This window comes from Mixophyes fleayi, chromosome 2 (genome assembly GCF_038048845.1).
Source record: "Mixophyes fleayi isolate aMixFle1 chromosome 2, aMixFle1.hap1, whole genome shotgun sequence".
NCBI lineage: Eukaryota > Metazoa > Chordata > Amphibia > Anura > Limnodynastidae > Mixophyes > Mixophyes fleayi.
In genome coordinates this window covers 277,952,494-277,963,506 of record NC_134403.1, presented here as the reverse complement: position 1 = coordinate 277,963,506, position 11,013 = coordinate 277,952,494, and the positions used below count along the sequence as shown (strand labels likewise).

Here is an 11,013-nt window from a genome sequence, read left to right as displayed (position 1 = left end):
GGTGTTGGCGGTGAAGATTACATGAGGTGTCTATTCATTTGACTGCTAGCTGATGCTGGGATGCTTTCTACTACACATAATGTTCCACCTGTTGAAAAACTACCTGAATGAACTTGCTGCAAATGACACTAACAGGGAGGAGGTGCCTAGATGAACCCCACCTCTAGTTATTGTGGCATCACAAAGGCTACAGATGTCTTGAAAAATGTTGTCTGGGTTGGGATAAAAATATTTCCAATCACGAGAGGTGCTCTTTTTGGTCTTATGCCCTGGCATGACAATCAGCTTATCATGGGCATGAAGTGGTACCACTGGTGGCTGCCTTAGTTTAACACAATCATCCTCCTCCTCATTATCTTTTTCAATTACAAAATTTTCAGATCCACAATTATCCCCCACCTCCTCTTGCACATTTGCACTTTCCAAATCATCATTACTACTCACATTTCCAAATGGTTGCCAAATTTTGGAAGGAGGCTGCTGTATAATCACAGTCAGAATCGGAAATATCAGATTCACATATAGCACTCATTGATGTCCTTAGACTCTCTCCTCAAGACTCTGTGAGTGCCCAAGTTATTCTTCAGCTTAGGTGCTTGTTTCATGCACTGATGTGGCTGTTTTGGAGGTGACAGACCTACACTGAGTGATGGGCAGCCAGTGGCGGATCCAGGGGGGAGCGCGATCGGGGCAATCGCCCCCCTAGCAGGGACTTGCTGCCGCCAGCAGCCTTAGATGTCAAAAAGGGGGCGGGGCCTAAATCACCCAGGGTATAGCAATTTTCTAGATCCGCCCCTGTGGGCAGCACAGTGGCAGTGATTAGCACTTCTGCTTCATAGCACTGGGGCCATGAGTTTGATTCCTGACCATGGCCTTATCTGTGGGGAGTTTGTATGTTCTCCCTGTGTTTTGCGTGGGTTTCCCCCCACACTCCAAAAACATACTGGTAGGTTAATTGGCTGTTATCAAAAATTGACCTTAGCCTCTCTCTCTGTTTGTCTGTGTCTATATTAGGGAATTTAAACTGTAAGCTCCAATAGGGCAGGGACTGATGTGAGTGAGTTCTCTGTACAGCGCTGCGGAATAAGTGGCGCAATATAAATAACTGATGATGATGATAAGGTGGCGCATGGGAAGTTCAGCAATAAGCATGACCGGGTTGATCGCTCTTTTTTGCAATGTGCATTCTAGTACGTGTACCAGCAGTAGCAAAAAGGCATGATCTGAGCCTTTTACTGTGACTGTGGGTGACAATTTTCTTTTTTTGGACATGTTATCACATTTATCAGAAACTTCTCGCTTAAACCTTAAATCAAGAGCTGATATTTTCTTTAAGATTGACAAACAGTGTTTAGATTTTGAGCACGCTTTCCTCCCTCATGAGGTTGAAAAAGTACTACAAATGTCAGTACTTATACGCTTCTGATCTGTAGACTGAGCCATGGTTGACAAGAGGAGTAATGCTACTTGTAGATCCCACCAAACCAGGTGAACGCCCAATGAGATATGGAAAGGTGTGAATCTTACCATACAATTCACTGAAACTGAAGATCCCCTATGAAGGTTAAAACAAGGGGTATGAATGAAGAAAGAGACCTCTCTACTATTTTTGAAGGGATGCTGAGATAGACCAAGTCACTACAAATACTTTAAATGTTGATATTTATTTCCCTTTCTTCAGGCTTGTTTGAGTAGTTTTGCACTTTTAATAATGCTTTTAGGATAGTATATTTTATGTATTTACAACATCTGATAGAATGTCTTATTACTGTGCGTTATAAAGGGTCACAATTTCGTATTACATAATTACCCTGTGAGAGGGTGATGTTTTTGTTTGGTTAGCCTGATTATTTTGGTACAGTTGTCTAATACTAGATATTAACTGTAATAATGCAAGTTTTTTTCTTTGTTTTAAATGTTTCTCTATAGAAAACTCACGGTTACCATGGCAATGTAAAATTCATCTATTTCACAAGCACAATAAATACGTTTGTACACTGGACTTTATCTTTTCAAACTGAATTGAATGGTAATCTGTGGCTATGGCAACATTAAACTTGAACATGGTTCATTTGGTGCCAGGCTCTGTATTTAAACTATGGTATGAGACGCCAGCAAAGGCAATTTCGTAACAAACGGTCTATACCCAAACAGGGCAGCTTAAGATTTGTGGCAGCCTTTTCCAACAATATGTCCCTGGGGTTCCGCATGCGCAGCCTCGGGTTGGGAGGGGGAGGGGGTGGTTGAGGAGCGCGCAGGGGGGAGTATCACGTGGATTAAGGCGCCACAAACTCTCTTTGCAGTTCCTGTTGTTCTGCATTTTCACTGCCCTCCCTTTTGCAACCAACTAATGCTGCCATTTTGACAGAGTACCAATAGTTTGCCCTGTGTATAATTTAATTATTAATTCATTGTCTCTAATTGTACAAACCTGTTGTTAACTGATCTCATTAGATATACTATTGTTCACATTAGAATATGTAATGGCAGCTTGCATTGTAACATATATATAATTATATTTATATAAAAGAAAAGTTTGTTGACGAATATCTTCGACACCCCTGCACCAAATAAGATGAAACCAATGCAAGGTGGTCTAGTTGGATCCTGGCCAGGTTTTAGGGTTGTAAGGGTCCCAGTCAGAACTCCTGTAGTTGCAAGCTGGGCAGAACTTTGACCCAGTGAACCTGTTCTGAGCCTTCCACTGGATGATTTTGGATGAAAACTTCACAGACTGTTAACACTGGATCCAGAAGACATACTTGGGTGTTGCGGTACCGGTCCGGTCAGAGGTCCCATGGGTGTACGCTGGGCACAATTTTGGCCCAGGGAGCATGTCCTGGGCCTTGCACTGGATGGATTTGGTTTGTCTGTCCAGGGGGGAGTGTTAGGGCTCCAGAAAGACCACCCCTTGGTGTACGCTGGTCAGAACTTTGACCCGGGGAGACTTATCCAAATCCAACCAGTAGAAGGCTCAGCTGACATTTAATATAAAAACAAAAGCGACACGGGGCAGCCACCTCATGGGTATGTTGGAAGAGCTGCTAATTATTTTTAAAATGTAGAATATTACCACCAACTCATTGATAACTTAATAACATGAAGATTTAAACCCAGGTAATGCCAGGTATTTCCGCTAGTTATTTTTAAACTTGGTTCAATGTGTATTTTTGTATATTAATTATGTTTTCCTACCTTGCAGGGCGAGAAAGCATCTTCTGCTCCTCTGACAGAATGGAAGTGTGGACTGTGACATCAGAGGCCTGCATCACAGTGCCAGTGTATAACAGACAAAGAGGAGGAGCAACAGTGGGCAGATCCACAGGTAAGATGATCGTGGTGATTGCTGTCCTTCCATGCCAGTAGTCAGAACCCTGTGAGGGGGGAGAAGGGGGTGCTGTAGGGTTCATAAAAACACAGAGAGCCACACCTAATGACAAGTCTAATATTCATACCTGGTGTCAAGTGTAACATAATACAAAGCCATATCAATCGGGGTTCACAATATGCAACATGTGCTCCCACTATCCTTTTCAAACAGCTCGGCGACTTAGTGCAAATTTGCCAATTGCTTATCTGCAAACACCGACCCCATCTGGCAGTGTGATTATTACCGTAGAGTACGGAAGTCACACATTTGTGTAATTGTGAACGATTGAGGCTTTCTATAGGGATGTATAGCCCAGTCATTTCTATTTAAATCACTAGACTTAATATTTGAGATTTGAAATGAACACTCATCTATATTACATACACTGATCAGCCACATCAGGAAAAATGGTCAACCGTATGGATCTGAGCAACTTGTGTCGGCTAAACGAGTGCCTCAGTGCATCTCCAAAACGTCAGACCTTGTGGGGTGTTCCTGGTATGCAATGGTTAAAACCTACCAAAAGTGGTCCAAGGAAGGACAACCTGTGAACTGTCGACCGGGTCCTCGGTGCCCAAGATTCATTGATGCACATAGGGAATGAAGGTAGCCCGTCTGGTCCAATCCCACAGAGCTACTGTAGCACAAATTCCTGAAAAAGTTAATACTGGCTAGGTTTTAGAAAACGTATTTCCCCACTAGTATAGATTATGGGGACTGTTATTCATTGGTATGTTTACTTTAATGTGTTTAGTAGCACACTTTAACCTTCTATTTGTAGGTATTTCTACCAAACTCTCATCCCAAAATAATCTGAGGTGCTGCCTGCCATCCAAAGTACAAATATCAAGCTACAATACACAGATGCTGGCTATCCACGGCACACATACAGTTCCTGATATTGAAGTTATCAAAATTGCATGAAAATTCTGTTGTCATTAAAATTTTACTATTATAATTATATTAAAATTCCATTACAATTTAAAAACTGCAAAATTTTGTGCAAATTAGTGACTGAAGTGAAATAAAATGCTGTGTCAACTTCTCCATCTTTTATCAATCAAATCCTCTCTTAATCCAAGTCAGATAATACATCTTATTCATTGTAAAACAGCCTCCCTATATTGTGTTCACCACTAGTATCTAATACTGTATCAATTAAATTCTCAGTGGGTAAATTATAGCTAATCATATGTAGTTGCAAACATGGCGAAAGCCTTCCATATTACTTTATCTTCATCAGTCACTTGATACCCTGGGGAATAAATTTCCCTATTTTAGTGTACATTTTCCCTTGTGAATGTAGAATATGCCGTGTAATCAATGATGGCTCTCCGTAACTATAAAGGTGAGGGTAGTGAATTGCCAACAACCTACTTGGAGTAGTACTAGTACTATGGATTTGGGCAAACTAGTATAACTGAATTGAGAATTAGTTTATTTGCGATCTCAGTAATTATTGGCATATTAAATAAATCAGATCAGAAGCATAGAAAGCAAGACGCCAACGCGCTTTTTGCTGAACCTGCTTTGGCCAGGACACTAATTACTGCTAAGTACACCCAAATGCTTGAGGAAAACCTGCAGTTCTCTGCTAGACAGCTGAAGATGGGCAGCTGGTTCACCTTTCAGCAGAATGTCTTTGACTGGCCTTTCAGGAGAATGTCCTCTGGTTCAATTAACAAATCACATGGATACCAATAAGTGCAATCAGCCAAAGACATAGTAGCCAAATGGACCTTCTCAGATTATTTTCAAGATTAATGGTCATGCAGCAATTTGGGCCTTAATTTAAAAAAAACACAAAAAACTGGTCATCTAAATCAGGTTATGCAGACAGATTAAGTATGCAAGTAGTTGACACAAAGTCAATGTTCAATGGAGTCCATACACAGTTACGTTCTTACTTGCATTGAGATTTTCGGAGAGCAACTTGATCCAATTGTATGTGTTTAAACACATTTTAAAACTATACAATCATTAAAATGTTAGTAGAAATGCATACCAAACACATATTGCATGTCTTTGATATGTGTATTTACTAGTCCTAAAATAGGCATCTCAAACACCAAGGGATATCTACCCTAGAAGAGATTCTCTGCTGTACAAGAAAACTAAATCTTAGATTTGACCAGTTCTGACTGTAATTTTTGTATACACACACTTGTGTTTGTGCATGTTAAGAGATATGTGCTCTTGTTTTCCTTGCTGTAAATATGCAGCACTAAATATAGATTTACCTTAAACAGCTCTTGCAGCTATTTTACAGGCTTTGACACACCCTGCACAAAAGTGTTCTGGGCAGGGTAAAGTTCATATCATGTCAGTATCCAGATTTCCTTCTTCCAAATGTTGGGGGGCTTTTTGTTTAGTTTTTATGGACCATTTAAGCCAGTGAGTGGCAACATGAAACAGATTGCAAGGGGCAGAACAGAGGAAGGAGAGTACAATGCACTTCCCTTCTCCTGGTATGCTTGTGTGACCTTTCCTGCACTGTGCAGAGGTCATGTGACGTGCAAATCGGCTGCCCCCTTTCTGATAAGATATGGGGCAGTTGCAGGTGAAAGCTTGGTGGACTGACTGTTGCGCAGTGTTGATTTAACACATTTCTGGAGTACAGACATCTATACTAGTTTATCATTCAATTTACACATGAGAAATAGAAGTCCATAGGATTCACTTTTTCTAATCACTGGTTTTAAAAACTCAATTGCCCTTTGAAACTTTCGTCATTGTCAGTAAACTTCATTAGGAATTGTAAACTGCTTCTGTTTGCAAATAGGAGAAATGAAACTTAGTTACAGTCCCAATCTCATAAGCCTTGGACTCTTACTAAACACCTAAATGACACAAACATAATACACAGAAGAACAAAAGCCTGACAAAGTCAATTTTTTCCAGGCCACTATTGTTTTTCTAGGAGACCTAACACTATTAGTGCACTAAAAATGCAAATACCTCAACAGTACCACTGTGACACTGTATATCACAAACCCAACACACACAACTAATTTTTACACTATGCATTAGAAGAGAAATGACCTGCTTTAGTGCTTTGCTGGAGAATGGGGCTTCTGGCTTCTCAAATTCTACCTCTCTATTCTTCTCATAATAGCTTATTAATGTATATGTGGGAAAATACTCCCGAACCAATATTTCTAATTAATCTATTAAAATGGATAATTTGCCATTACAATGACAAAATGTACAAAAAAAATGAACAAAACAGATCTTTGCTTCACTTTGGTGCAAATCTTTATTTAGGACGTATACACTTTTTAATCAAATGTCCATATAACTGTGGTACAAACTCAGTGTGCCACAAATCCATTAAAGCGCTATAAGATGAAGACATTGGCATTATTTTTGTTTGTAAGCCTTATCCTCCCATAACCATATGTCACACTCTGAAGAGTATAAAAAATTATCTGTTATAACACAATGCAGATGCCTGTCACAAGAGGAAAGAAAATCTAAGGAAATACTATTCTTAATTTAAAGGAAACGTATTGCAAGATTTTTTTTGGGGATTGAATACGTTGACAATATGTAAGTGTTAACAGTGGAGATAGCAGATGTAAACACAAACTGAATACTGCAATCTGCGCATTACAACTCCTCTATTAAAACTTAAATGGACAACTTTATTATCCATTAACGTTCAAAACAAACTGAGTTTGCCTTTCATAGTACTAAATCAAATACCTTAAATGAGGTGGCACGAATCATTTGTATCCTATATTTATTGGAGTGCTGTAAATTATTGCCAGGTTTGAATATAGAAATAAGAAAACAAAGCATAACTAAGTTCGAAGGGGTTTAAATCTAACTCTTCCTGGATGCCTAGGCTTTTAAAGTAGCAGTCATACCCATTTAACTTAAGCTGTTTTATCAGACATCACTACACAAGCACATGAACAGATATTTGAAAGACTTAAGTGATTTGTTCCTGCCTAACAAAATCCATTCAAGATTTGCCAGGAATATAGGCATTTGGATTAAACAGTGATTTAAAGACTCAGCAAACCAGCCACTGAATATTCAGCTAATTGGTGAGTACATGTTTCTTGCAAAAGCACATTTGTGTTTAATTACAAAAAAGGGATAGGGGAAGTAATCAGGTTTATGGGATACTGTCTAGTATTCTAGATGAGAAGTGCCGAGATGCATGAAGACAATAACTAGTACCACTTCTTAAAATCTCAGGGCTATATGTAACAGGTTGAAATGATTAGCAGTATGTTTTGTGGGCAACTAGATAACATAACATTGATTTAGAAGAAAACATTCGTTTTTATACCCCTAGCTCTATGAATAGAGCTTGAAATGGTGCCCAAAGCTGGTACGTTTTCTAACGTCAAGAAGTCTTGTTCCACTGCCAGATTTGAAGAAATTGAACAAACGTACACAGTGATCACATTTACAGGTTCCAGGGAGAAGAATATAAAACAAAACCGATTGTTCTGCAGCACTTCTAGGTTAGAAAATACAGTAACTTTGTAGGCCCTAGCAAAATATCACATTATATAAACCCCTATTTTTTTTTTTGTTTCCTTTTAACCCCATTGGTGCCGAAGCAGGATAATACAATATGCTGCTGGCCGCTCTGGCACATAAGGGGGTACCACAGCATACGTGTAAAACCAGACACTTCCGACTTTGCTTTGCACACTAGACATTGCTGTAGCTCTTTATATGATCAAGCATTCTGCATTTCTTTGCCAATCTTGTAGCTGAGGATTTTGTTCCAGTCGATCTTGGTGCGGGTTACCGGCAGCTGCCGACGTAAGGCTTTGAAAGTGGTGTCTGACATGGTCTGGTAGTTTTCGCTTATGGCAGTCTATAGGAGAGAAAAAGGAGGTCTTGTGGTTGCTAGTTTAATGTAGGCAAAGGTAATGTCACATCATGTAAATAGTTATTTTCCTATAGTAGTGAATGTTTTAGTCCTGTATTCAAGAGAAAAAATATTTAACACCAAAAAACCTAAACACCCCAAAAATCACTATTTATAGTAAATAATATTGCACACCTAAGACTTTTCCTCTCTATGGGGTATATTCAATTGACGGCGGGATCGCCGAAAATCCAGCGCTCTAAAAATATTACCGTTAATACGGTAATATCTCGCTGGATTACAGCTTCAGCAAGCTGAAATCCAGCGAGTAAGTTACCGTATTAACGGTTTTCCCGCGCAGATTACCGTAATATTTTTCGAGCGTGGGATTTTCAGCGATCCCACCGTCAATTGAATACCCCCCTTTGCGTGTGTGTCAATCATAATAATTAAGTGGCATGATCAGTCCATGAGTTGCCACCTTTAAAATGACAGGTACTAAAATTTCTTAATACACACACACACACACACACACATACATACATACATACATACATACATACATACATACATACATACATACATACATACATACATACATACATACATACATACATACATACATACATACATACACACATATATATATAATCATGTAGGATGAACCATGATGGTGCTTGGTATATGTCAAAGAAACTCAAATTAGGTTGTAGTGACAGTCTATCTTGTAATAAGCCATATCTGATCATAGCGGATTTGAATACCAAATAAGACTAATTGTCACAGAGGTGTTTCTATGAAGTGGCCAGCTTACTATTTAAATAGGTATTTCAAACCATTTTATGTCCTTTGTGCAGTCCCATGTGTCCTGATACTGTATGTTGTTACTAAGGGTTCCCCAAAAAGAGGTCACTTGACCGAGGTCTCTAAGTGGATCTGCACTCGAATCTCCAAGTCTGCTATAAACTTTTCTGACACCTCCTCTGTGAAAATTAATCTCGCTTGGTATGCAAACCCGCTACGATCAGATACGGGTTATTACAAGAGACTCATGCACCTGTTATTACAGCTGACAATCAGTCCAATCCTTTTTTTTGTCCTTTGGCACATGGCAGTTTGAGTAGCTTTGTCTTTTCTTTATTCGCTATCCTGATTTTGCAACTGATTTATATTAACTTCAACAAGAAGTAGCTTAAAATGTATTTAATATGTGTAACTAATATTTCCAGTTTTTGGTCTAGGAGTATTAACTTTGCCATCTATTGATTATATTTCTATAACTCAGATTGGGACCTAGATTATACATAGTAAATTTTACTACCTTCATTTACAGTGCTATTTGCTTTTTTCAATAAACAATGTTTTCCTTATTGTGACAACAGGCTGTCGCTTTCTATATTTATGTTTAGCATAAGACTTAGAGATTGCCTGTATTGTATGGGTAAGAGACAATGACAATTTATGCTCTTACCTGGTACTCATTTTCTGCCTGCTCTATAATTTTTACAAACTCCTTGGCAGTTTGAGCCTCCCCCTAAAATGAGAGAACAGCAATAAGCACAGATAAACATGTTATACTGTAATGAAGTCACAAAAACAACAGGGGAAGAATGCTGGTTTTACTGAGCATTGTGGAATAACAAGCAATGCTCATGTGATGAAGATCAGTTAAATACAGTAAAATACCAGTGAATGCCCGAAAATAAATATAAGTAAAAAAGATAAGCAGGCTTATTGTTTAGTTTGACAGCTTCACCTCAAGTATGTGGATGCCCCTTCTAATTCATGCATTAGGCCATATTAGCCACACACTTTGCAAACAGGTGCGTAAAATCGAGTATACAGTCATGTAATCTCCATAAACAGTAGAATTGTGCGGACTGAAGAGGAGCTCAGTGACTTTCAACATGGCACTGAAACTGACTTATTGGAAAGGTGGCATCCTATGACACATTTTTGCTCTGTTAGAGCTGCCCCAGTCAACTGTAGCTCAGCTGAGAAGCAATAGGTCATACAAGCTCACAAAAAGAGTTGCAAACCGTCTTTGGAAGCAACGTTCGCATAAGAACAGTTAGTGAAGAACTTTTGGGTTTCCGTGGCCAAGCAGCCACACGCAAGCCTCAAATCACCATATGCAATGCCAAACTCGATTGGAGCCATTGGGACTCTTCAGACTGTGAGGGACCTTTGTAGCTAGACTTTTGATAACAGAAAAAAAATATATATATGGCTTGTCTAAAACTGTAAACATCTGCTAACTGTTGCCCATCTTGGAAATTACCTGTAAGTAGCAAAATCAATATAAAATACTAGGTTTTATTATTACACTGAGTGTAAACTGTAAAACTGATCTTTTACGATAAAGAATATTTGACAGAAGCTTGTTTTATATGAAAGTACAAATCCACATGAAACGATAGTTACCGTTTTTATCAAAGAAATAAAAAAAACTGTATGTAAAATATCTATAAGTTTCAGAAATATCCTTTAATTTAATAACAGTACAAATGTGCAAATGGTCTATACATACAGAGATGGTTATTGATTCCTGCACGTCCTTGTGGCTAACCAGTTGAACATTACCGTCTTCATAGTAATGAACCTGCAATAGAGATAAGCTGAATAACTGCTAGATTGTAAGCCTGCGAGCTGGGCCCTTTTAAGTCTGTTTTTTTTAAGTACCCCGTCATGTTTTACTACTGTGTTTGTACCAAATTGTAAAGTTCTGTGAAGTAAGCTGATGCTATATCAATGAATGTTAATAACAGCCTTATGTTATCTGTACAATTCTTGTATAAAAGGATTTTTA

At 38.7% G+C, this 11,013-nt stretch overlaps 1 protein-coding gene across 1 annotated transcript in view; it reads right to left on the bottom strand.

The window, feature by feature from the left end:
* Nucleotides 1-6,602: 6,602 nt before the first annotated feature.
* Nucleotides 6,603-11,013, bottom strand: part of CAPZA1 (capping actin protein of muscle Z-line subunit alpha 1) — a 35,823-nt gene continuing 31,412 nt past the window's right edge. Inside the window, exons 8-10 of the mRNA XM_075196257.1 lie at nt 10,735-10,806; nt 9,676-9,738; nt 6,603-8,210 (exon numbers count right to left, since the gene is read on the bottom strand). Coding sequence (XP_075052358.1) covers nt 8,070-8,210; nt 9,676-9,738; nt 10,735-10,806 — 276 coding nt within the window. The 3' untranslated portion in view covers nt 6,603-8,069. The remainder of the gene's footprint in view (nt 8,211-9,675; nt 9,739-10,734; nt 10,807-11,013) is intronic.